The sequence below is a fragment of the Scyliorhinus canicula genome, chromosome 11, assembly GCF_902713615.1.
Source record: "Scyliorhinus canicula chromosome 11, sScyCan1.1, whole genome shotgun sequence".
NCBI classification, from domain to species: Eukaryota; Metazoa; Chordata; class Chondrichthyes; order Carcharhiniformes; family Scyliorhinidae; genus Scyliorhinus; species Scyliorhinus canicula.
Genome location: NC_052156.1, coordinates 80,986,089 through 81,013,905, shown reverse-complemented (window position 1 = coordinate 81,013,905; position 27,817 = coordinate 80,986,089). Strand labels below are relative to the sequence as shown.

Below are 27,817 nucleotides of genomic sequence, written 5' to 3'. Positions count from 1 at the left end.
AACAAATCTTAAGATGTTAGGTTTGTCACCCATATCAACATCTTAACATTTAAAATCTTAACCTCATCATCTTGTAAATTTAGTAAACCATTGCATTAAACATTTTTCAGTATTCAAAACTGACAAGAAACAAGCAGTGTTCAACTAAAAATAAAATGTAACCTAAGTTAGTCAGGCTAAACATAACTTGGAAAATCATATTGAGCCGGCATATTTTTATTCATCAAGTATCCAATTATCTTATATGACCCATACAGTTTAAAAGATAATTAACTGGGATTACATTTGGTTGATTTTTTTATATTTGATATATAGCTTGGGTATTTTTTCTCAGTATAGAAAGGACTGTGGAAAGTTTCATAGCTTTCTGTCTGGCAATTTCCATCACAGTGTATAAGGCAAGTCCTGGGTGGGAATAACAACAGACCCTCTTAGAGATCTGAAAAATACAAAGAAACTTTTTTTTTAAAACCTAAAAACCCACTTTCAGTACGACAAAGCTGAACTGGACACAACAATCTCACATTAGTTTAAAGTTCTAAAACAGTTCCAATTTTGTGACATAAAACAAATTCTGCCTCCCCATCTTCCAGGATCTAGTATCATTACCTGGCTCCAGACATTTAGATGGTTTCTGGAAATCTTACTGGAGTAGATTACAGGAGTAACTTGGGGTTACCGTTTACCCATTTTATGTGGGGAATCACGTAGTATTCACTTGGGTTCGATCATTTGGCACAAATGGCCAAGTAATCAACGGAGCTCAAAATATATTCACGAGTTTGGGTTACGGGTATAGGGTGGATACGTGGGTTTGAGTAGGGTGATCATTGCTTGGCACAACATCGAGGGCCGAAGGGCCTGTTCTGTGCTGTACTGTTCTATGTTCTATGAGTGCACAGATTGGTGCTAAGCTGAATTAGGACCAGAAATACCTCGGCTAAATTCTCCTTCGCCTCCCATGTCCATGGCAACAAGGTTTATGGACAGCTTTCTCACCCTGCTGCCAAAGGAGGGCAATTAATGGCCATTTAAGGGCCTCTTGTCTCTTTACCCAGCAGCGAGAGGAGGCACTTCCCATATGTGAAGCACGGAAAGCAAACCTGCATGCGCCTCCATGGGGCTGGGCCATGGTGGTGGTGGGGGGCAGCGGGGTGGAGGTGTCCTCAGTCAAAGGCACTCAGTATCTGATCGAGGGACCCAGCATTGGGAAGGAGATTCCAACTGAAAGTCACCTCCTGCCCTTTCTGCCATTCATCCCTGTAACCCACCCAGTGTACCCCCATTCCAGTCATCACTCACCTGTGGCCTGATATCCAGTGACAATACAAGGCCTCAACTGGGTGTCATACAGCCACCACCTACACAGTGGCACTGTCTTTTAATACTGGAATCTCATTTGGAGAGGGCCAAATAACGACTGATTTGGAAAAGTCATCCTGGTTTCACATGAAAAACCTTGCAGCCAAGACAAAAAACGTTCAGGTCAAGGGAAGGTGATTTTATCCTAAATCTTACCTATGCTGTACATATATGTGGAGATGAAATACTGCCCAGCACCAGAAATGTTGGATTGAAAAGGGAATTATGAAGCAATTTTCTTTTTATGCTATTTTAGCCAGAAAGGGTAATGCGTTATATCATTTACTCCGATTATGACAAACTGATAGCTGAAAACAAATCTCAAGATGTTAGGTTTGTCACCCATATCAACATCTTAACATTTAAAATTTAATTTGCATAGTTGAAACGTCCTTCAGAGGTTTAACCTCACCATCTTGTAAATTTAGAAGGCCAGCTTCAACAGTTGTAACATTCAGGAAATACTCTGTTGCAAGCAAAGCATGCAAATTTTTCTGCATGATGCATGTTTCACAATCTTAGATTTCAGAGCGCTAATGGCTGTATGACTCGCCAGTTGCTTACATCTATTACCACATCAGTATGCGAGGAGACGATAGAAACAGAAATTAACTGACCCCTCTAGGCAAGAAATATGGTGCATCAGTTTCTACGACAATCTTCTCTATTGGGATTCTTCTTACTGCTTCCTTGGTCACAGCAGCAGTTGGGTAGGTTAATAGGGCTGTGAATCCAACTGACAAATTTGAAAATTCCTGTAGAAATGGTTCAATAACATCATAATGGCCTGTAAAACAATGCCTGCAGAATGAAAGATCAAAACTCAAAATTCAAACCATGCCATATTCTCGGTTTCAAACAAAATTAATGACAGGAAGTCAGCCAGTTCATTCTTGGTAACTTCTAGAAACCAGCAACACAGACACCTTGGAACAGGTAGGTAACTTGTTCACCAACTAGTGGAAGAGAAAAATAAAAATAATTGTTTTCGTCAAGCTCACTATGACTTTACAAGATTTATTGCTTTATTGTAATATCAGTTCATCTTTTATGGTGATACCTAATGCCACCTGATCCAGGACCTGGAGTATGGCTCTTGAAATAAAAAACAAATATGCTGGAAATACTCAAAGAGGCGTCATGGAGGGTGGAGGGGGGACGACAGAGTTCTGAAGGAATCCGAAAACCTGGTTTAACGCCGGAGACGATGTCCTGCTGATGCCTGCCATGAAGGATCAGAAATCCGCTGGAAAATAGCACAAAACTAACGTGCATCCCACTAATGTGATGCAGATCCACATTATTCTCTGGACTTGCTTTGCTAATCTTCTGGGAAGGGGGGTGGGGGGATTTTCCAGAATATCTTTTCCACTTATTGAGCTGTTTTCTGTCTGCCTCTCCCAAAGCTTACAGGGGAGAAGTGAGTTTCTAGTCATGATAAAGCAGCCATCACAAGTGTGGGGTAGAAGGGCGGCACGCGGCACAGTGGTTAGCATTGCTGCCTGCGGCGCTGATGATTCGGGTTTGAATCCCGGTCCTGGGTCACTGTCAGTGTGGAGTTTGCACGTTCTCCCAGTGTGTGTGGGTTTCACCCCCACAACCCAAAGATCATTTTAAATTCAGGGTAGCATGGTGGTAAATTCAGGGGAGCATGGTGGTTAGCATAAATGCTTCACAGCTCCAGGGTCCCAGGTTCGATTCCCGGCTGGGTCACTGTCTGTGTGGAGTCTGCACGTCCTCCCCCTGTGTGCGTGGGTTTCCTCCGGGTGCTCCGGTTTCCTCCCACAGTCCAAAGATGTGCGGGTTAGGTGGATTGGCCATGCTAAATTGCCCGTAGTGTCCTAATAAAAGTAGGGTTAAGGGGGAGGTTGTTGGGTTACGGGTATAGGGTGGATACGTGGGTTTGAGTAGGGTGATCATGGCTCGGCACAACATTGAGGGCCGAAGGGCCTGTTCTGTGCTGTACTGTTAAAAAAAAAAAAAAATGTGCAGGGTAGGTGGATTGGCCACGCTAAATTGCCCTTTAATTGGAAAAAATAAATAATAATTGGGTTGTGAGGTCAGTTCATACAGACTGCTGGGCAAAAGAAAAAACACAATTTACTGGTAATATCAGACCGAACAGAAGAATGAAAGCCTTGAAAAAGTGTTACACCAGCAACTACTTTCCCGGGAACTGAAAATCTATTGCTCAAAGTAAGGCAGAGAAACAAGTCCTTTATAATCATATTAAATAAATGAGAAAATGGATAGAGTTACAATATAAACGGGTTGTCTGTATGTCAGGAACATTATAACACAAACTCATACATAAACCAAACTATCTGAATCTTGTGTGTTTATGATATTCGGAAAAGTATCCCACAATAGAAAGGATGAATGGTTAAGGATGAGTGGTACAAGATGCCCTGTAATTACATTTAGCAGTTAGTGCCAATAACCACAGATTGTCCATAAAAATTGACAGTAACCAAATAACCAATCTGATCACTGTGGAGGCTAGCTCAGAAGCTTTTCAGTCATTTTATTTCCAACAGGATCATCTCTCATTCTTTATTTGCATGTACTGCAGATAATTACAGAAGCATCCTTTAAGACAAACTCTCTGGTGGTGGTTGAACTGAAAACACATCAACCAGCACACAGGCTCTGCGCATAAAATTCATGAATAACAGGAGCCAGAAGACGAGAGATTATCTTGAAGTCTTCATACATCCTGCGAACCTGCACGCATGCATGGTTTTAAACAGGTGGTTAAAATAACCTGACAAAGTCACAGCCCAAGTGGAATCATAATCTTACCTATGAATCCTGTAGTCCTTTGGGACATTGTTTTTCATTATCTCAAGGAGGTCTTGGTCAGCATCCCTGCAATGTATGACAAGAGGCTTCTTTAATGCCACTGCAAGCTTTAGCTGTCGCTCAAAGACCTAGGAAAACAAGAATGTATTTATTTATAATCATTAAGCTCCCGGCCTTAAAAGCACCAATGATATATTGCTGAAGATGCTGATTTCGGACAAAATGTTGACTTGCAGTTTTATTTGCCCACTAAGGCGAATGGAAAAGATGCCAATGGTACTATTTGAAGATCAGGGGAGCTCTACCAGTGTCTGGCTGACAATTATCATTCAACCAGCAGTAAGACACTCTTAAATCTCAGCTGCGGCTTATGGGACTTTTGTTGAACACAAAATGGCCAACAGGTTTGCATTCAGAACTGCAGTAACCAATTGGTTATAAAATATTTTGGGACACTTATAATTTGGGACAACTTGACGAGGTGAAAGACAGTATATAAATGCAAGTTCATTCTTTGTTTCCCTCAATGATGAAAAACAAATCCCAAATGCCATTGGTTCAGAATTTCAGCTTGAAGGTTTAAGCTATACAGAAATTCTATGGGCGCGATTCTCCAGCCGTGTTGTGCTCTCGCTTGAGCGCAATGCGACCAGAGAATGCCAGGAGAGGCTTGCAGCGAGCCTCCCAACAGGCTCCGCACCTCCTGGGATTCTCCAAAGTCCCGCAAGATGTTCGGAACTCCACCTCAAATGGGCGGGACTGAATGACGCTCACGCATGTAGGTCGTAAACCTACTTATGACCTAACTGCGCGGGATACAGTGGCCTCCCTCGATTCTCCGGCATCCAGGGGGGTGACATTGTCCAGGGATTGGGGGGGGGGGGGGGGGGGGGGGGGGGGGGGGTGATGATGCACAAGCTCACTTAGACCTCTCAAAAATGGCAGCCCGATCTCAGAGTTCAGCTAAGTGTGGGTTAAACCGGTGAGAAACTCCCCAGGGCCCAGAAAAGGGACGAAGGGTCATTGATTAGCGGTGGGGAACTCACCGGTTCTCCATGAAAAACCTGCCACAAATTAACGTGGAAATGTTTTGGGAGAATTGCACACCATCATGCATTGTATTTATCCATAGCAGCTAGAAATCTAAGCACTGATAGCCCAAGTGAAATTTCTAATAAGTCTCTGACCAATGTGGCGGATACAAAAATATTTCAAACATTGAATAACCAATTTTTAGAGCAAACGTAATGGGCGGGATTATCCTTTTCTGAGACCAAGTGTTGACGCTACCGCAGAATCTGTGGATTTTTACTACAGAAAAAACGGCGTGAAAGACACTCGGGAGCTGACAAGCTGCAGTTGCACGTTCACATTACAATCCCCACACGCACTCATCCCAGCCAACAAGATGGCACTAGGTGCACTGGAACACGCCCTTACAGCTGATGGGTCAGCTGGGGCCAGAGGGGTGGGTGGCATGGGGGGGGCACCTATACGACCCATGGCACCAGGTTAGCGGTGTCCACAGCTGCATGGCTGCTTTGCCAGCTGTGGCAATGGTGTTCTGTGCCAGTCCACCCCGACCCCACAGCCCATCTCTTGGCCACCTCCTACTACTTCCCCCAGTCCTAGCAGAAGCCACTCGGCCCCAAGCGGCACAACTGTCAACAAACTATGTTGGACAGCTTCTGTACCCCCTCTCTCTCCCTCAGCAGCCACCACGCTGGTTTCACGATTTTTAAAAGCAAATCAGGAACTCGGCCCATCGGAGGCGGAGAATCGGGGAGGCCCCGGAGAATGCCAGGTCAGGCCAGTTAATGATATACAAAAGTGCGTTCCGGAATGCTTTGACGTCACTGTTGCATTGCTATTTCGGCATCAGAACAGATTCTCTGCCCAATCATCTTCCCTGATTTCGACGTCGGCTAACGGAGAATCCCGCCCAATGATTTTATTTTAGAATGGTGAAATGTGTTTGCTGTGTATGTTACCTTAATTGCTCATAATGAACTAAGTGTGAAGAAACTAGTTAATATCAGTGTGAAACAAGTAATTGAACAACATGGCTCGTCTGTGTTAGTTAAAGCTTCAAAGTCCTGTGCTTAGGGGAAAATCGTGATTTAATTGGTGATGCATTCTCACTGCGGACCAGATATGGAGTTAATTAGTCATTTAACAAAATCAAAACTGAAAATGTTAGAAGTACTCAGCAGACCAGGCAGCATCTGTGGAGAAAGAGGGGTAACATTTCATACTGTTGATCTTTCAGGAGATGAGGAACATATTAGACATGCAACAGGTTCTAAGCTAGTACTTATGTATGAAAAGAACCAAGGGAGGGAGGAAAAAAGTGTACATAGGGTGGAAGGTAGGAGAGATTAAATGACAAAAGGGATGATAGCGCAAGCAAAAGGGATTGTAAAAATAACGGAAAATGAGTCCTATTGAGCTGATAAGTTATAAAAATGGAGGGCTGGATTCTCCAGCCTCTCAGTTGTGTGTTTCTCCGGAGGTGGGAGGCGATGCGCCGTTCGCTGGCGCCGGGATTCTCTACTCCCGCTGCTTGTCAATGGGGTTTCTCATTGAAGCCCCACCCGGCGGAGGTGCACTGTTGGCGGGCCCAGAGAATCCCACCGCCAGCGACAAGAGAATTCCAGCCAGAATCGCAGCAGCTTTTCAACAAAATTGTTTTTGTTGCAATATGAAATTGTTTTGCTTGCAATAGGAAATTAGACTCATCTGGTTGACACCAGATTATTTGAGACAGACACTGAAAATGAAAAAATGAAAATCGCTTATTGTCACGAGTAGGCTTCAATGAAGTTACTGTGAAAAGCCCCTAGTCGCCACATTCCAGCGCCTGTCCGGGGAGGCTGGTACGGGAATCGAACCGTGCTGCTGGCCTGCGTGGTCTGCTTTATAAGCCAGCGATTTAGCCTTGTGAGCTAAACCAGCCCCAAATCGCTTATTGTCACGAGTAGGCTTCAATGAAGTTACTGTGAAAAGCCCCTAGTCGCCACATTCCGGCGCCTGTCCAGGGAGGCTGGTACGGGAATCGAACCGTGCTGCTGGCCTGCTTTAAAAGCCAGCGATTTAGCCTGGTGGTTGCCGCACAAACTTTTGACTTTGAGATTTTTTTTTTTTTTAAAAGCTTGCATTTATATAGCATCTTAACATAGCAAAACAGCCCAAAATGCTTAAAAAGATCAGTAAAACCATTTTTTGTTACCAAGCCATAGAAAGAGATAAAAGGGCCAGATGACCAAAAACTTTATCAAAGAGGTAGGTTTTAAGGAACACCTTAAACAGAGTGGATACAGAGAGAGAGGTAGACAGGTGGACATATGAAAATACAAATTAGCAGCAGAAGCGGAGAAATTTAAGAAGGGAATTCCAGAGCTTGTAGCCCAGCTTCCCTCTAAAATTGGGGACCTGGGGAGGAGGGTGTTGCATACAGCAGTCTCATACAACCGTAGGTTGCATCGATTCATGACTCCCAAGATACCTGCTCTTTTGCGACCTTGGAGTCTGTGGACCATAGGTTGCTTTAGGCTGCACTCCTTTTTCAGTTATTCAAAAAAACCTTTTAATTAAAAAACCGTTAGTTGAAGTTTTGTTTGTACTTCAGTCCCATGCTCCTTATCCAGTGGCATTCAGTGCATAGAGGGGTGGGAAGGAGGACCTCCTCGTGAACCTGCTCCGAGGCGTGGCCAAACTTGCCATCAAAAGCTCAAGGCAGCGGGCGATTGAATGGGTTTTACGACCCGACTGTCTGCTCCTCTTCTGTGGCTACATTAAGTGCAGTGTGTCCCTCGAGAGGGAGCATGCGGAGTGGCACCCTCGAGACCTTCCATGCCCACTGGGCACCGCAGGGGCTGGGGTGCATTATTGACCCTGTTAATCACATTTTGGTTTCATGTTTTAAGTCTCATTTGAGATTCTTTTTTTTGTTTAAGACAGTTTCCCTTTAAGGGACTGTCCCTTTAATTTGTCCCTCAGTTCATTTGATTTTGTTTATTTGGTTATCTATGTTAATCAAAATAGTTGGAGCCACACAGCTGAAGGCATGTCTGTTCATGGCGGAGCAATTAAAACCAAGAATGCACAAGTGTGCATAAATGAAGGCGCGCAGAGATCGAAGACTTAGAAGGGATGCAGTAGATTACAAGGAGGATGCGGACATGGAGCAATTTAGGATGAGCTTCTAAATTGTGCGGTCGTTGTATCAGGACACATCATGGGTCAGCAAGCATGGGGGTGATGGGCAAATGTGGTGAGAGTCAAGATATAGGCTGCAGAGAAAAAAGGTTGCAGAGCAAAACACAAGTTTGTGCAAGATGAAAGATGGGAGGCTGGCCAGGGGGACATTGGAATAGTCAAGGCAAAAGATAACAAAGGTATGGATGAAAATTTCAGCAGGTGATACTATTATTGTTGGGAATGTGACTCAGTTAATCTCTGATGTAATGCATCAAGGTGTTGGTCACCCACATCTGACTGACCAAATCACAGATTCCCTTAACTAAGGTAAACAAAAATGATAGTTAATTGGGTTTTAAAGGCACTACCTCATAGAACATACAGTGCAGAAGGAGGTCATTCGGCTCATCGAGTCTGCACCGACCCACTTAAGCCCTCACTTCCACCCTATCCCTGTAACCCAGTAACCCCTCCTAACCTTTTTGGTCACTAAGGGCAATTTATTGTGACCAATCTACCTAACGTGCACGTCTTTGGACTGTGGGAAGAAACCGGAGCACCCGGAGGAAACCCACGCAGACACGGGGAGAACGTGCAAAATCCGCAGACAGTGACCCAGCGGGGAATTGAACCTGGGACCCTGGCACTGTGAAGCCACAGTGCTATCCACTTGTGCTACCATGCTGCCCAGTAGTATCTTTAATACTACAGTTCAATTACGGTCCTTGTATAATTTCTAAAGTTCACCAGATAATAAATGAATTGCCCCTCTTCCACGACACATACCTGTTTTTGTTTGGCAACGTTTGTTGAACACTTATAGGAATAGTCCAATCCCATCTCACCAAAAGCAACTGCTTTAGGGTGTCTCAATGCCTGGAGAATTGCTTTTTCCTGTACATTCGTGTAGTAACGGGCAAAATGTGGATGGCAGCCAAAAGCACCCCAAACAAGTGGCTCGTTCAGTAAATTTTCCCACAAGTTCCCATGAACTAGATCGCGAGGGTCACAGAAATCTGTGATACACCCATGAAACTCCAGTGGAAATGTGCTGTCGTAAATCTTCATAAACCTGGCAAAAGTTCCACTGAAAGACAATTTAGAGAACAAAAAGTCCAGGTGGCAGTGTGTGTCTATGAAACCAGCTGTTCGGTAGTTCAGTCCCCAGTTTTCTTGACGATTTTCCGAATTATCAGCCAAAACGTCCACTGAAGAGTTGAAGGAACCTGTACTCAAATCCAAGTTACTGCTGTTTTCAAACTGGCGTAGTGAACAACCAGATGAATCAAAAGATAGGCTATTGGAAACTGTGGACCTGGAATATTGCATAGTAGTTACTGAATGGCTCGAGGAAGATTCTGTTCTGTCGTCAACACAGCTAGGCCGACACCAACTACCATAGGGAGTGCTGGCTAATGAAGGTTGTTGAGGGTTTGACCAGTATTCCGGATACGGATAAGAGGGGCTTGAATACGAGAATGGGGGATATGTAACGTATTCAGTTGCTAATGGAGTACTAGCTGTGGAATTTTTCAGGTTGCATGTTGGACTGGAATCTCCTTGTGAAAACATAGCCAAAGCAGTGGGGTCTTCAACATCAGACCAGTCACTTCCAAAGGATGGATCTTCACCAGTCAACTTCTGTTTTTTAAAAATAAAAGTGATGCTATAATCTTGACTTTACAACACCCAAAACAAGATGCAGACTTTATATTTAAAAATTACAGTGCAGAGATGATGCAATATACGTGCATTTTTAAAACTGGATTTAAACCATATTTTGAATAGTGTTTCACTGAATTGAATTGCTGAAGACAAAACATCAGCTTATTTTATGGCTGCTTACCATGTCTTCTCTGTAGCCATCAACTGACCAATAAACCAAAAAAGCCACCAAGGAAACCCAAATTAAACATTAGACTATATAAATACATTGAAACAGAATGGTGGAGTATTATTTAAATGGTGATAGATTGAGAAATATTGATGCACAAAAGGATCTGGGTGTCCTTGTACACCTGTCAATGAAAGTGGAGAGGCAGGTGCAGCAAACAGTTAGGAAGGCACATGGTATGTTGGCCTTCATTGCAAGAGGGTTTGAGTATAGGAGCAAGCATGTCTTACTGCAGCTGTAGAGGACCTGGAGTATTGTGTGCAGTTTTGGTCTCCTTGCCCTTGAATGGATAGACTTGCTCTAGAGGGAGTGCAGCAAAGGTTCACCAGACTGGTCCTGGATTGGCAGGATTGTCGTACGAGGAGAAATTAGGTTGACTAGGCCTGTGTTCAATGGCGTTTTGAAGAATGCGAGGGGATCTCATTGAAACATATAAAATTTTGACAGGACTGGACAGACTGAATGCAGAGATGATGTTTCCACCTACTTTGGCTGAGCTGTGTAGAACAAGTGGTCACAGTCTCAGGATATGGGGTAGGCCATTTAAGACTGAGATGAGGAGAAAAGTCTTCACTCAAGAAGGCGGTGTACCTGTGGAATTTTCTCCCACAGAAGGCTGTGGAGGCCAAGTCACTGAATATATTTAAGGAAATTGTCAGATTTCTAATCACTAAAGGTGTCAAGGGTTATGGGGAGAGCGCCAGAGTATGGTGTTGAGATAGAGGATCAGCCATAATTATATTGAATGGCAGAGCAGGCTCGAGGGGCCAAATGGCCTACTCCTTATTCTATTTCTATCTGTGTATATTTCTTCATCTCCCCCCAGGCAAATGACATCCTAGAATAACGATAGATCTGTGACTAACATGTTGAAAACCTACAGGAAACAACCAACATTCCCTCTAATTTGTTTTTTGCAGTATGCTGCTGATTTGTTTAAGTGCTTACCCCATTATTAAAAACACAGCCAAAAGTCTGCAGTAACTTAGTGCCGAATAGTGTGCTGACCGAGTCAAGACTTTTGGGCTGCTGCACCCACAGAGCTTAGAAAGAACATGAGAGGCAACTACAAAATTACCTAGCTCCAAGTGAGGTTAGAGACAAGAACCTCTCTCTTTTTACCCATTCATAAATAAAACATATGTCCATTCAAAAAATATTATGTATTGGAAAAGCATTAATTTAAAAAAGGATCTGAACAAATTCCCATCGGAATCATATAGCACTAAAGCCATTTTCCACAAGCAGTCTTTGTGGGTATGTATCCTCCACTTGAGCAACAGTCCCCCAATCCTATGCATCTATCTTTTTCCCATATCCCAACCCACCAACTTCTCTTCAAACTCCTAAGCTAATTTAATATTGTCAATCTCTGCTTCAATCTCTTAACTCCCAGCATTTAACATATTTTTTTCCAGCTTTATGTCTTAAATCCAACATTTAAATCCTTTGATCTCACCCCCTCAAAATCAATGGAAACAATCTGTCCCCATCTATAGTTTCATCTTTTCTCAATTTTAACCATCCATTATATTACCCTGCTATTTTTATATGAGCAGCTCCAATTTTTCTGAACAAGAACAAAACACTTCAGATATTGGAAATATAAAATAAAAACAGCAGATCTGGCAGCATCTGTGGAGAGAGAAACAGGGTCAACGTTTTAAGGTCAGTAACTGGTCTGGTGAAGAATCGGACGCTGCTCAACCTGCTGACTATTTCCAGTGCTTGGTTTTTCTTCAGCATCCTAATGAGTCTTTTCTGTGTCCTCTCTTCTTCCAACCTCAGCATCCATTCTATAGTCCAAAAATGCACACTGTACTCCAGAATATGGTCCTGCTAATGTTTATATGGGTTCATCATTACATCTCAACTTTTAATGGGGGGTTACGGCGGTGCAATAGTTAGCACTGCTGCCTCACAGAGCCGAAGACCCGGGTTTGATCCCGGCACCGTCACTGTCCCGTGTGGAGTTTGCACATTCTTCTCGTGTCTGCGTGGGTCTCATCCCCACAACCCAAACATGTGCAGGGTAGGTGGATTGGCCACGCTAAATTGCCCCTTAATTGGAAATTTTAAAAAAACTTTTACATCCATAGAATCCTTACGGTGCAGAAGGTGGCCATTCAGCCCATCACATCTACAACAACCCTCTGAAAGGGCATCCTACCTAGGCCCACTACCCCACCCATCTCTGTAACCGAACCTAACCTGCACATACTTGCCCACTAAGGGACACCTGGACATCTTTGGACTGTGGGAGGAAACATGCCGACATGGGAGAATGTGAAAACTCCACAGACACTGCAGGAATTGAACCCGGATTCCTGGTGCTGTGAGGCAGCAATGCTAACAACTGTGTCACCCTGTACTTCAGGATAAAATCCTGTATTCCTATAGCTTTTCTAAGGTCTTATCCACTTCAGCTACTGATTTTAAATGTCATAGGAACCAGAGCGTGCCCTCCCCCAAAAAAAATATCTCTGCTAGACCCCAAGACATAGGAGAAGCAGGCCATTCGGCCCATCGTCTGACACATCACTCAGCTTTTGCTCAAATGAATTGCTAAAGAGCTTTTTTTGACCATTAATATTGGCAGGGCAGCAGGGTGGTTAGCATAAATGCTTCACAGCTCCAGGGTCCCAGGTTCGATTCCCGGCTGGGTCACTGTCTGTGTGGAGTCTGCACGTCCTCCCCCTGTGTGCGTGGGTTTCCTCTGGTTTCCTCCCACAGTCCAAAGATGTGCGGGTTAGGTGGATTGGCCATGCTAAATTGCCCGTAGTGTCCTAATAAAAGTAAGGTTAAGGGGGGGGTTGTTGGGTTACGGGTATAGGGTGGATACGTGGGTTTGAGTAGGGTGATCATGGCTCGGCACAACATTGAGGGCCGAAGGGCCTGTTCTGTGCTGTACTGTTCTATGTTCTATTCCCTTAGAACTTGGATCTTAATAATTAAGACCTCCAGATGTTACAGTTTTACAAATTTGGATACCACTTGCTTTAGCCCCGTTGGTGTACAAGGTTACCGTTACATATGTCCAACTATTGAGAAACTGCTCTCAACTCCGACTGTTTCTAAATCCAATATGCTCCCCTCCCAATTCCATACTCCTGAATCTTCTCCAATAGTCTCCTGTGTGATAACTTGCCAAGTGTTTTTCTCAAACACCCATGTACATCATTTGCCATGTCACCCTCTCGAAAAATAAGCAGGTTTGTCAAACATATTCTTCCTTTTTGAAATGTGTTGATTGCATCTAATTATTTTTCTTCATCTTGCTATTAAGTCTCAACTTTAATGATGATTTCAAAATCTTCCTGCCAAAGATGTCACGCTAATTGGCCTGCAATTACCCAAGCTAGCATGGACTCTTTTGAGAATTTGTTTTACACTTTCCAGCACAGCCATTCAATAGGATGTTAAAATATAATTTCTAGGGCTCAGATATTTCCGCCCCATTTCTTTCAAGATCCTTGCATGTACCCCATCAGATCCCAGCACACTAGCTTCTCTAATACTTCATTTCAATTCGCCTTCGCTTATTATTCTTTTTGTACTTATAAAAGTATAAATTAAATGCTGGAAATACTCAGGAGGTCTGTTGGAAGAAAAACAGAGTTAAGGTTTCAGGTCAATAGTCTTTCATCATAACTGGTGGAAAATATTAGAAATATAGCTTGTAACTTTTTCTCTCTACATGATGATATCAGAGCTGCTTAATATTTCCAGCACTTTGTTTTTATTTCCGATTTCCAGTTCCAAAGTATTTTTCTCTTGGACTTATCAAATATAACACCCCTGCCAATTTATCTTATTCTCTAAATCCTCACATACCTCTCCTTTTGGGTGCCACATTACTTTCTTGACCTCTTTCCTCGTTTTCTAGTACTTTATTCAATATTACTGTTTTTGCCACATAATTTTGAAACTTGAAGTCACTTTTTAGGGAAAAATATATATGTTTATATTTTGCTCGTAATAAAATCCGATTGTTGATCCTGTGTTCTCCTATCTCTCTGCATTTCGCAGCAACTAACTTACTCTTCATCTTTCTAAATTCTGCCTGATTTCACAATTTAATGCTTTTGTATGAACTTCTTCCCTCATTATTTCAACTTTAATCGTCATCAGGTACAGAACTGCCAGCAAGACACAAAATGAAAATTGTTTTGGAGACAAATGTACCTCAGCAATGGGTAACAAAACATGTTACTTATAGGACACGTAGACAAATAAAAATAGGAAAATTAAAAATGTAAGTCTTACTGTGAATACCTTGCAGTGATCATTCTCATTTTTTGGAAGGGAATTCTTGTTCCATTTCATACTGGTCTCATTATCCACAGCTACATCTACAAATACCAGCTCTGGGTTTGGTCTTTTGACAATATTTACTTTATAGGTCGTCAATCTGTTGTTGCACATTGGTTCCATAGACTTATTTTCAGGATCAGGTTCATGCTCTGGACAGCTATATTGTGACGAACCATCCCCATGACTTGTTTCAAGGCAAATATCTTCTTGGCTTTGCCCAGAATCTTGTGTTAGAGATTTTGCTGGTACGAATAGATCCGGTGTCCCTTTGGTGTTGTTGCTATTTCCGGCAGGGTCTTGCAGCTGTTTCTTATGGAAGTCACTGCCAATGGCTTCCGATATGGCTTTAAGGTAGAGGACTTTCGTACCCTGCGCAGGTGTTACCTTCCGAGACTCTCGTCGAATCACATTTTTATAATCTGTCTGGATTACAGATTCAGAGCTCCGCTTCAAGGTACTGCTTGAAACTGCAGGAAGATTTCTCTTTTCAGTTTCTGTACTCTATAATTTATAGCACAGCAACAGTAAACAAGTTAGAATGTTACAAAGATCACCAAATAGGAAAATAATAAGATTAAGTGACAGGTTTAATTTGTTTTAACTGCTAGGGATAATGCTAGTAAACATTCACACAGTTGAAGCATCTTTCTCCTATAGGTTTCTTATACCCTGTAATTTTCCACACTAGTGCATCCTTTGTTGCTCAACTTTATATAGAGTGGTCTATAATTTAAGTGAAGGCATTGTAAAATGTCTTCCTTTAACTAGTCACCCATGTAGAGCGGCACGGTGGTGCAGTGATTAGCACTGCTGCCTATGGCGCTGAGGACCTGGGTTCAATCCCGGCCCCGGGTAACTGTCTGTGCGGAGTTTGCACATTCGCCCCGTGTTTGCGTGGGTCTCACCCCCACACCCCAAAGATGTGCCGGTTAGGTGGACTGGCCACACTAAATTGCCTCTCAAGCACACCACTGCTGGGCTGGTTCACCGCAACACCCCCCCCCCACCACCAATAATTAAAGACTAGTTAACCGAAAAATTGAGACAAGGTTTCCATCTCTCCTGGAGGCAGTCCATTTTATAGACAAATCTTCAAGGCTGCACACTGGGAGGAGGCCTTTCCCATCATTCAATAAATCTGAACAGCTGCCAGATGAGGTCCTTAAGTGGGTTTGTTAAATCACAGCAGGGATGGAACGGAGAGGTGAGCATGTGCCTTATTTTACTCGATCTAGCCCCACCTGCTCTCCTCCCGCGTGTGCCCTGTTAAATCCAACCTCATGAAATTATCTGGTTCGCGAGGGCAAAAAGAATGTCTTCCTTACCTGGTCCTGCCTATATGTGACCCAGACTCATGCCAATATGGCTAACTCTTAATTGTTCTTTGAAATGGCCTAGTAAGCCACTCAATTGTATCAAACTGCTATGATCAGCTATAGAAGAGTAATAAAGCCAGATGGCCTACCCAGCATTCACCTATAGGCACTGGATTTGGATGTGACAAAGACAAACCCAGTGCCTTACATATTTCTCATCACTAATACCTGGAGACTTGTGACAACATTGGGAGAGCTGTCCCACAGACTAATCAAGTAACAGTTTGAACAGCCCTTTCCAGTATTCTTTACTGCCTTGGCTGAAACATGGACGAAAGAACTGAAGTCCAGAGGTAAGGGGAGAATGACTTCCTTGGACAGCTTTTCTTTTGCAACTCATCTTACCTGTTAATCTTGTACACCTCTGACAAATCTCCCACCAGTCTCCTTTGCTCCAAGGAATGCCCCACCAGATCCTCCAACCTCACCTTCATAAAGTGTGGTGGCCAGAACTGGATACAAACTAGATTTGGTCCAACGAGAGCTTTATAAACGTTCAGCATAACATCCCTATGCACAAGGTCCCCTTGTCTCTACACATTCTTTAGAACTGTACCAACTGGACCATATTGTCTTGCCCTATTCCTTCTGCCAAAATGCATCACCTCCCACCTCTCTGTATTACATTCGGCCTGCTATGTGTCTGCCTATTCTGCATACTATGCCTTGCTGTAATCAGTTGGTATCGTCCTCACTGTTTGCCATATTTGATAACACTGTCTGCCATCCTCCAGTCTGAAAAATCATTTACAGCTCACTGTAATTTGTCCTGAAGTCATTTTTTGTTTAATGCAAGCCGAAACTGACCTTTCTGTTGCATGTACTCTCGCTTTTGTTAACTAGCCTTTCATGTGGTTTTTTTTGTCAATGTTTCTAAAATCAAGATCGACGACATCCGTTATATCCCCCTCATCAGCTGTCTGTTATTTCATCAAAATGTTCAATCAGATTATTCAAACGCCCTCTGCCTTTTACAAATCCATGCTATTAACTCAAATCTCTCCCAGGTGGCTTTTAATTCTTTCTCTGATTATTTTTTCTAAAACACCACCCTCTGCTGATGTTAAACTGATGTGCCCATCACTAGGAAAGTCCTTACATCCTTTCTTGAACAAGCATGTCACATTTGCCAGTTCTAATCCTCTGATCCCACTCCAGTATCTGGAAAATTATGACAAACAATTGCAATTTCTCCAACCTATCTTCTCTTCGCAACCTGGGAAAATGAGCCATCCAGACCAGGTGACTTAACAACTCTGCTAAGCAAACCTTTCCAGTAAGATCGCTTCCATCAATTTTCAGCCCACTCGTTATATTCATAAGAGATATTTAGTCAGAATCTTATTCCTTAGTAAATGGCGATACAAAGTACTCAATTATTCTGGCTTGCCTTGCATTTCTAAGCACATGACCCTTTTTAGACCCAATCGGCCCATTTACATGCTGGTAGAATTTATCGGATTACCTTTAAATTACAGTAACCACCATTTCTAGTTTCAGTCTTGCTTTGCCAGTCTTATTTTCTTCTTCACTTGCCCTCCCCACAGATTGTATCTGGACCGATTCTTGAAAATTTTAGCTAATGTGCATCACACGACCTTTTTTTATTTAATCACTTTTAAAATGAATTTGTGGGGTGTGGACATAGTGTTGCCCTCGAGAAGATGGTGGGGTAAGTTGCTTTCTTGAACCACTGTATTCCATGTGGTCTAGGTACAACCACAGTGCTTGTTAGAGAGGGAGTTCCAGGATTTTGACTCAGTGCCAGTGACGGAACGGTGATATATTTCCAAGTCAGGATGGTGAATGGCTTGGAAAAACTTACAGGTGGTGGTGATCCCCTGTGTCTTCTGCCCTTGTCCTTATGGATCATAGTGGTCAGGAGTTTGGAGGGTGCTCCCAAGGAGCCTTGGTGTGTTCCTGTAGTGCATCTTGTCGATGACACACACTGCTGCCACTGTGCATTGGTGCTGGAGGGAGTGAATATTTGTAGAAGGGGTAGCAATCAAGTGGCCTGCTCTCTCTTGGGTACTGTCAAGCTTCTTGAGTGTTGTTGGAGCTACACTCATCCAGGCATGTGGAGAGTATTCCATCACACTCCTGAATTGTGCTGGAAGATGGTGGATGAGCTTTGGGGAGTCAGCAGTTATCCAAAAAGCCTGGCGTTAGCTTCATTATCTTTCTCCTTTATTGGAATGTATGCATCTTCCTTAAAGAGCTCCCATTGTTTCATTACCTTTACCCTGTCAGTCTTTTGGTCCATTTTACATGTCTAGATTCCCCCGTCATCCCACTAAAGTTAGCCCTCTTCCAATTTAGCAGTACAACTTTAGGTTGTTTCTTCCTCTTCTCCATTAAGGATGTAAACGGGGCAGAACGGTAGTACAAGTGGATAGCACTGTGGCTTCACAGCACCAGGGTCCCAGGTTCAATTCCCCACTGGGTGACTGTCTGTGCGGAGTCTGCACAATCTCCCCGTGTCTGCGTGGGTTTCCTCCGGGTGCTCCGGTTTCCTCCCACAGTCCAAAGACGTGCAAGTTAGGTGGCTTGGCCATGATAAATTGCCCTTAGTGACCAAAAAAAAAAGGTTAGGAGGGGTTATTGGGTTACAGGGATAGGGTGGAAGTGAGGGCTTAAGTGGGTCGGTGCTGACTCAATGGGCCGAATGGCCTCCTGCACTGTATGGAAACTTTATAGTAAGAAGTCTTACAACACCAGGTTAAAGTTCAACAGGTTTGTTTCAAATCACTAGCTTTCGGAGCACTGTTCCTTCCTCAGGCCAGGAAATCATCATATAAACCTTATGATAGTGATCACTCTTACTGTTTAGCTCACAGGGCTAATCGCTGGCTTTGAAAGCAGACCAAAGCAAGCCAGCAGCACGGTTCGATTCCCGTAACATCCTCCCCGAACAGGTGCCGGAATGTGGCGACTAGGGGCTTTTCACAGTAACTTCATTTTGAAGCCTACTCGTGACAATAAGCGATTTTCATTTCATTTCATTTCATTTCAAGTGCTCCCCCAAAGACATTTGGTCCACTTCATTCTCCATCAACAGGTCCTACAGTGCCTCCTTCCTAATTGGACTGAGAATATACTAGGCAAGGAATTCCTTGCATAACTAAAATCCCACACCATAATATAGGTTGAACACATCTCTACAGATTTTCTCCTCCCCTCTCTCATTTTCTATTTGAAGACCTATAGAATGCATCAAGTAGTGAGATTTCTTGTTTAATCAACTCTAACCAGATTCTTTATTTATTTTAGAGTGCCCAATATTTTTTTTCCCAACTAAGGAGCAAGTTAGCGTGGCCAATCCACCTAACCTGCACATCGTTGGGTTGTGAGGGTGAAACCCACACAGACACAGGGAGAATGTGCAAACTCCACATGGACAGAGTCCCAGGTCCTCAGCGCCTTAGGCAGCAATGCTATCTATTTAGCCACGTGCTGTCCCCACTCTAACCAAATTCTTAGCCCCTCAATTAACATTTCTGTTATTGCCATAACATGATATACCTACACTGATATTTGTGCTTGCAGCTTACCAACCTTATACATCACACTTCATGATTACCCAGTCTTTTTAAAAAATAGGCTTCCGATTTGTTGTTGTATGATTTGTGGCATCATCCAAGGCCATTTTAACATGAGCACAATCAGGAGTCGGGTCTGTCGTCCTTGGAACAAATTGACTCAAGACCTGCCTCTTGCCTCAGCAGTGTTTAAGTAAATAAAACAAACAAAAACATTCCTCCAGCCCTCCGCTCCCTCCTGCACCACACACTCCCTGCCGACCCATGTCCCCACACCCACCAATTCTCTCATTTAGTGTCAATTCTTGCCACTACACCCACCCACTCTTTACTCTTGCCACCTCCATGCTAATTCACCTATTATCGCTGGGAAGCCCTTTGACAGGTGGACAGTTCAATGATTTTGTGCATAAAAAGTGAATAATCATGTTCACTTTTAACAGTCCTAAAGTGTGTTCATGGACCCTCTCCAAAAGGGAGACACAATACCTCTCCAGAAAAAAAAAGGGAGACATTACTTCTCCAAAAACGGGTGTGGGAACATGGGCGGCGGGGGGGACGGGACATTGCCTCTCCAAAAAAAAAGGGGGAAAATAGACATTATTTTTCTATAATAAAAATATTATTATAGAATAATAGTATTACGTCTCCAAAAAGGATGGACGGGGACGAGACATTACTTCTCCAGAAAGGGGGATGGGGACGGGACATTACCTCTCCAAAAGGTGGTGGGGTTGGGGGGGGGGGGGAAGAAAGAGAAAAATCATACCTCTCAAAACGGGGAGTGCACATGACCTCTCCAAAAAAAAAAAGGGGGGGGGGGAAGACATTACCTCTCCAAACAAAGGGGATCAACGACAATTATCCCTGAAAAAAGGGGCGGGCGGGAAGAACATTACCTCAGTCTCCCTCCCTTGACTTCAATTCTACAGGGATCCTTGATGTCACACTTAGTAACATACTGCCTCTGATATCAAGGGCAGTCACTCCCATCTCATCTCTACAATTTTGCTCCTTTGGCCATGTTTGGACCAAGATCGTAATGAGGTCTGGATCTGAACGGGCAATTTCTTGCCATTGTTGGGCAAATGCCAGTTGTTGTGGCTATGCTGAAACAGCTTCACTAGAGGAGCACAAGTATTCACAACTACAGCTTCTAGGACCTATTACCAAAAGAGAATATGCTGGAAAATCTCAGCAGGTCTGCAAGGAGATAAAAGAGCCTAACGTTGCGAGTCCAGATGACCCTTTGTCAAAGCTCAATAACAGGACCTATAGCTTAGTCGTTTGTCGGTAGAACGTAGCATGGATAAGACTGCTGAAGGCTGGCATTTGTGATACTGGGAAGCTCGGAGAGGCCAACTGAGATAGTCATCCGCTCTTTCGGCACTTCTCTCCGAAAATGGACACAAATGCTTCAAGCCTTGCCTTACCTCTCCTCTTTTTGATTTACCACATCTTCTTAAATTTGATTCTGTTTTCCCACTTTTAGTTTAAAACCCTCTCTACTTCCTAGTTATGCGGCTCGCTGGAATATGACTCTGATGCTGTAGCTTAATTGGCTAGGTTGCTCGGTCACATCATCCATTTCACATCATGAAATAGTTCTGATGAACAATAAGCAACCCCATCTCGCGAGTTTGCACATTTGTTCAACTTTTCTATCTTATAAAATGATAAATTACAAAACCTATTTATCTTTACGAACAAACTGTTCCTTCCGATGACATGTTTAGTCAATACTTTTGTGACCGTTAGGATAGCACAGTAAAATAGCCGTCTCTTTAATCACATATCTAAATGTTGGAGCGTTGGTGTTTACAGAAAATTGTTTTCAAACCAGAAGGTAGAGAACATATTGTAATAGGATACCTCATCAGCATGTTCTAGCTGTGAAGATCTTGGTGTAAATCTCTTCCGATAGTGATTTTTGTCACTGAACAGAGTCTTCCTAAATGAAAAACTCTTTTTCCGTTGATTTGTATAATTGAAACCGAGGTCTTGTGAATGAGCAAAGACAGCATCACGAGAAGAAACGATTTCTGGTGTGGAATTCACTTGTTCAATACAGCTAAAGGCTGGTTCCGTTTCTTTGCTGGTCTTCAGACTGATTTCCTGCATGCTGTCCTCTTGTTCAGTCACAGAATCGCTGTTAGACAATGACCTATTATTGCTTTGTTGTGAACACTGTGGTAGTTCAGTTATGCATTTCCTGCTTTTTCTTGGAGAGGCATCATCCCAACCAAACTTCATCTTTGCTTCCGACAGCTTGGCTCCATTGCTGGTTCAGCTACAGTAAACAGAAAAAAAAACACACCCTCTTCTTACTACACTTGGAATTCAGAGGACTGAACCAGGATATGTGTTCAAATTTCACAGAAACATGTGGGAAATTAAATGTAATTAAATAAATAAAACTAAATTTACAAAGTTAGTTATCAGTAACAATGAATTGATCAGATTGTCTTAATACCCCATGTGGTTCACATAATGCTCTTTTACGAATGGAAACCTGCCATCCTTACCCAGGCTGGTGGCTTTACAGCCACAGCAACTTGGTTGAACCTTAACCGTCATAGAAGTGCAGGGGGCCATTCAGCCCATCCAGTCTGCACCAACCCTCCAAAAGAGCAGCCCCCCCCTCCCCCCCTGTAAACCCACCTAACCTTTTGGACACTGAGGGACAATTTTTGGCAAGGCATAAGGCTGTCAGATCACTTGACTTAAACCTATCCATCAGATTCAGGTAAAACAAAGGCACACATTTGTGCCAAAATTGAAAGACCCTTCCCACAGACTCATCAAGCATGAGGATGATGGAAGTAGAAACAAACAATTTCAAAAGAAAATTGGATGGGCACTTGAAGGAAATAAATCCTGCAGGTCGATAGGGGTTGAGGAAGGAAAGGGATTGCCTGGATTGTTCCCCAGGGTGCTGGCTTAGGCATGATGTTCCAAATAGTTTCTTGCAGTGCTGTAAAAGACCCCGACCTATCTGAAATGGCTGGCCCATTATTCTATGACTGCGATCCTGGGTTCTGGATGCCCAGCCCAGGGAAAACTTTTTTCTCAGTATTGACTCTGCCACACACTCATCCTGCATAATGCTTCCCATCTCTCCTCCTACAATCTCTTCCCACACCCATACTCCACTCTCCACCCCCATCACCACTCCATTAACCCCCCCCCCCGGCCCACAAAACCCCGTCCTCCCTGCCACCAACCCCAACACCCCCTCCGAAATCCACACTTTTCCCTCCCATGCCCCCCCCACTCCCCTCAACTCGCTTCATCTCCCCTAATTCACTTCCCCTACTCTACCGTATATGCCCACTCAATCCCTCTCCCATCCTGCATGTCCCCCCCTTGCTCCCTCTTCACTCCCATGTCCCAACTCGGTCCGATGTCTCCTGACCCCACTCTCCACCTGCGCTGGCCATGTTCACTCATTGGCCCCGCGACACCCCCCCCCCCCCCCCCCCCCACCCCCTTCTCATACCCTCCCCTCTCTCCTCCTCTAATGGACCTTCCTCCCCCTGCCCCCTTGCTCCACTGCCACCCCTGCCATTCCAGCTCCCCTGTTCCCAGCAGCCCCCCCCCCTTGCTCAACACCGAATACCCCCTCTCACACCCATGTTCCAATGCCTTCCAGTGTCCCCTTCTCCCCCATTCCATGCCCTACTCCCTTCTTACACTGCCATTTCTCTCCCCCACTCACTCCTAACCCCATTTCTATACCTCCCCCACACCCCTACCCATTCCTCTACCCCCACACCCCTACCAAACCCTCTTCCACCTTTCCCCAATCTTCACAAACTCCACTACTCTCCCCGACCCCCCCAAACCCCACTACTCTCCCCGACCCTCCCCAACCCCACTACTCTCCCCGCCCCCCCAACCCCACTACTCTCCCCGCCCGCCCCCCCAAACCCCACTTCTCTCCCCGAACCCCCCCCAAACTACCTTCTCTCCCCGACCCCCCCAAACCCCCACATCCACCTCTATCCGAGCACCCCAAACCCCCACTTCTCTCCTCGACCCCCCCAAACCTCCACACCCACTGCTCTCCATCCACAGCCACCCATCCCATCAAAGCCCCACTGTCACTTCTGTCCCTCACATCCCCAAATCCAGTGGCCCACCACTCTCTCCCTCAAAACATGCAACTCTGCTTCCCCCACAAACCCCCAGCGACGTTTTCTCCCCCCACAACCCCCACCCCGCTTTCTCCCACTGAAAAACCTCACCCCACTTTCTCCCACTCCCGAAACCCCCACATTCTCTCCCCCAAACGCCAACTTTCTCCCCACCGAAACCCCCACCCCTTTCTCCTTCCTTGTGTTCCCCTAACATCCCGTCCCTCCCCCTAACACCCCTCTCCCTCCACTTAACAACCCCCCACTCCCTTCCCGACATGCCCCTCCCTGCCCCCCACCACCCTCCTCCCTCCACCCCCCCTCCCTCCCCGCCCTTCCCTCCCCCCCCTCCCGGCACCTCCCTCCCCCTACCCCACACACCCCCCCTCCCCGACCCTCTCCCCCAACCACCCCCTCCCCCCGGCCCCCCTCCCCTCCCCTCCACCACTCCACACTCTCCCCCGACACCCCCCTCCCACACACACCCCCTCCCACACTCTCCCCCCTCACACCCCCCCCCCACACTCTCCCCGACACCCCCTCCCACTCTCTCCCCCCGACACCCCCTCCCACTCTCCCCGACACCCCCTCCCACTCTCCCCCGACAACCCCTCCCACTCTCCCCCGACAACCCCTCCCACTCTCCCCTCGACACCGCCCTCCCCACACTCTCCCCCGACACCCCCCTCCCAGTCTCCCCCCTCCCACACTCTCCCCCTTACACCTCCCTCCCACTCTCCTCCTTACACCCCCCTCCCACTCTCCCCCCTCCCACACTCTCTCCCCCCCGACACCCCCCTCCCACTCTCCCCCCTGACACCCCCCCTCCCACTCTCCCCCCTGACACCCCCTCCCACTCTCCCCGACACCCCCTCCCACTCTCCCCCGACAACCCCTCCCACTCTCCCCCGACAACCCCTCCCACTCTCCCCCGACAACCCCTCCCACTCTCCCCTCGACACCGCCCTCCCCACACTCTCCCCCGACAACCCCCCTCCCACACTGTCTCCCCCCTCCCACACTGTCCCCCTTACACCTCCCTCCCACTCTCCTCCTTACACCCCCCTCCCACTCTCCCCCCTCCCACACTCTCTCCCCCCCGACACCCCCCCTCCCACTCTCCCCCCTGACACCCCCCTCCCACTCTCCCCCCTGACACCCCCCTCCCACACTATCCCCCCGACAGCCCCTTCCCACTCTCCCCCCCGACAGCCCCTTCCCACTCTCCCCCCCCGACAGCCCCTTCCCACACTCTCCCCCCTGACACCCCCCCCCACACTCTCCCCCCTGACACCCCCCTCCCCACACTCTCCCCCCTGACACCCCCCTCCCACACTCTCCCCCCTGACACCCCCCTCCCACACTCCCCCGACACCCCCCTCCCACACTCTCTCCCCTCTCACAATCTTCCCCAGACATCCCCTCCCACACTCTTCCCCGAGCCCCCCCCTCCCACAATCTCCCCCGACACCCCCCTCCCACACTCTCCCCCGACACCCCCCCTCCCACACTCTCTCCCCTGACACACCCCCCCACTCTCTCCCCTGACACACCCCCCCACTCTCTCCCCTGACACACCCCCCCACTCTCTCCCCTGACACACCCCCCCACTCTCTCCCCTGACACCCCCCCCACTCTCTCCCCTGACACCCCCCCCACCCCACTCTCTCCCCTGACATCCCCCCCCACTCTCTCCCCTGACATCCCCCCCCCACTCTCTCCCCTGACACCTCCCCCCCCACTCTCTCCCCTGACACCTCCCCCCCACTCTCTCCCCTGACACACCCCCACTCTCTCCCCTGACACACCCCCCACTCTCTCCCCTGACACACCCCCACTCTCTCCCGACACACCCCCACTCTCTCCCGACACACCCCCACTCTCTCCCCTGACACACCCCCCACTCTCTCCCCTGACACCCCCCCCCACTCTCTCCCCTGACATCCCCCCCCCACTCTCTCCCCTGACATCCCCCCCCACTCTCGCCATTGACATCCCCCCCCACTCTCGCCCCTGACATCCCCCCCCACTCTCTCCCCTGACACCTCCCCCCCCACTCTCTCCCCTGACACCCCCCTCCTCTCCCCTGACACCCCCCTCCTCTCCCCTGACACCCCCCTCCTCTCCCCTGACACCCCCCTCCCGCTCTCTCCCCTGACACCCCCTCCCGCTCTCTCCCCTGACACCCCCTCCCGCTCTCTCCCAACACGCCCCCCCCGCTCTCTCCCCTGACACGCCCCCCCCGCTCTCTCCCCTGACACGCCCCCCCCGCTCTCTCCCCTGACACGCCCCCGCTCTCTCCCCTGACACACCCCCCCGCTCTCTCCCCTGACACGCCCCCCCCGCTCTCTCCCCTGACACGCTCCCCCGCTCTCTCCCCTGACACGCTCCCCCGCTCTCTCCCCTGACACGCCCCCCCCACTCTCTCCCCTGACACCCCCCCCACTCTCTCCCCTGACACCCCCCCCACTCTCTCCCCTGACAACCCCCTCCAACTCTCTCCCCTGACCACCCCCCCACTATCTCCCCTGACAACCCCCCCCAACTCTCTCCCCTGACAACCCCCCCAACTCTCTCCCCTGACAACCCCCCCCAACTCTCTCCCCTGACACACCCCCACTCTCTCCCCTGACACACCCCCACTCTCTCCCCTGACACACCCCCACTCTCTCCCAACACCCCCCCCACTCTCTCCTCTGACACACCCCCCCACTCTCTCCCCTGACACACACCCCCACTCTCTCCCCTGACACCCCCCTCTCTCTCCCCTGACCACCCCCCCTGACCACACCCCCCCCCCCACACACACTCTCTCTCCCCTGACACCCCCCACACACACTCTCTCCCCTGACACCCCCCACACACACTCTCTCCCCTGACACCCCCAAAACTCTCCCCTGACAACCCCCCCCAAAAACTCTCTCCCCTGACACAACCCCCCCCCAAAAAACTCTCTCCCCTGACACAACCCCCCCAAAAAAACTCTCTCCCCTGACACAACCCCCCCCCCCCCACAAAAACTCTCCCCTGACACAACCCCCCCCCCAAAAACTCTCTCCCCTGACACAATCCCCCCCCCCCCACAAAAACTCTCTCCCCTGACACAACCCCCCCCAAAAACTCTCTCCCCTGACACAACCCCCCCCCACAAAAACTCTCTCCCCTGACACAACCCCCCCCAAACACTCTCCCCTGACACAACCCCCCCACAAAAACTCTCTCCCCTGACACAACCCCCCCCCCCAAAAACTCTCTCCCCTGACACAACCCCCCCCACAAAAACTCTCTCCCCTGACACAACCCCCCCCCCCAAAAACTCTCTCCCCTGACACACCCCCCCCCACAAAAACTCTCTCCCCTGACACAACCCCCCCCCAACAAAAACTCTCTCCCCTGACACAACCCCCCCCCAACAAAAACTCTCTCCCCTGACACAACCCCCCCCCCACAAAAACTCTCTCCCCTGACACAACCCCCCCCCCAAAAACTCTCTCCCCTGACACAACCCCCCCCCCCACAAAAAACTCTCTCCCCTGACACAACCCCCCCCCCCAAAAACTCTCCCCCCTGACACAACCCCCCCCCCACAAAAACTCTCTCCCCTGACACAACCCCCCCCAAACACTCTCCCCTGACACAACCCCCCCCACAAAAACTCTCTCCCCTGACACAACCCCCCCCCCCAAAAACTCTCTCCCCTGACACAACCCCCCCCCACAAAAACTCTCTCCCCTGACACAACCCCCCCCCAAAAACTCTCTCCCCTGACACAACCCCCCCCACAAAAACTCTCTCCCCTGACACAACCCCCCCCCCAACAAAAACTCTCTCCCCTGACACAACCCCCCCCCCCCAACAAAAAACTCTCTCCCCTGACACAACCCCCCCCCAACAAAAACTCTCTCCCCTGACACAACCCCACCCCCCACCCACCCACAACCCCACCCCCCACCCACCCACAACCCCACCCCCCACCACCCACCCACAACCCCACCCACCCACAACCCCACCCACAACCCACCCACAACCCCCACCCACAACCCCCACCCACACCCACAACCCCACCCACAACCCACAAAAACTCTCTCCCCTGACACCCTCTGACCGTTGCTCCTCACGCACTGCTCCAGACTGGTTCCGGTCACTCCAGCGGGCGGCTGGTCCAGGTCTCGCTGTTTCCCGCCCAATTCCAAA

At 47.4% G+C, this 27,817-nt stretch overlaps 1 protein-coding gene across 4 annotated transcripts; it reads right to left on the bottom strand.

Moving 5' to 3' along the window:
- tatdn2 (TatD DNase domain containing 2) lies at nt 1-27,817 on the bottom strand. 4 transcript variants are annotated; one of them, XM_038810779.1, is made up of 7 exons: nt 27,729-27,817; nt 21,360-21,777; nt 14,534-15,073; nt 9,151-10,005; nt 4,165-4,292; nt 1,980-2,163; nt 1-439 (listed from the first exon to the last, which is right to left on the bottom strand). In XM_038810779.1, exons 2-7 carry the CDS (start codon nt 21,738-21,740, stop codon nt 299-301), a joined length of 2,229 nt encoding a protein of 742 aa, XP_038666707.1. In that variant the 5' UTR covers nt 21,741-21,777; nt 27,729-27,817; the 3' UTR covers nt 1-298. The 4 variants fall into 4 exon arrangements, 2 of the variants coding, with proteins under 2 accessions (XP_038666707.1, XP_038666708.1); XM_038810780.1 differs by having other exon boundaries at nt 27,746-27,798; XR_005462248.1 differs by having other exon boundaries at nt 318-439; nt 1,980-2,117.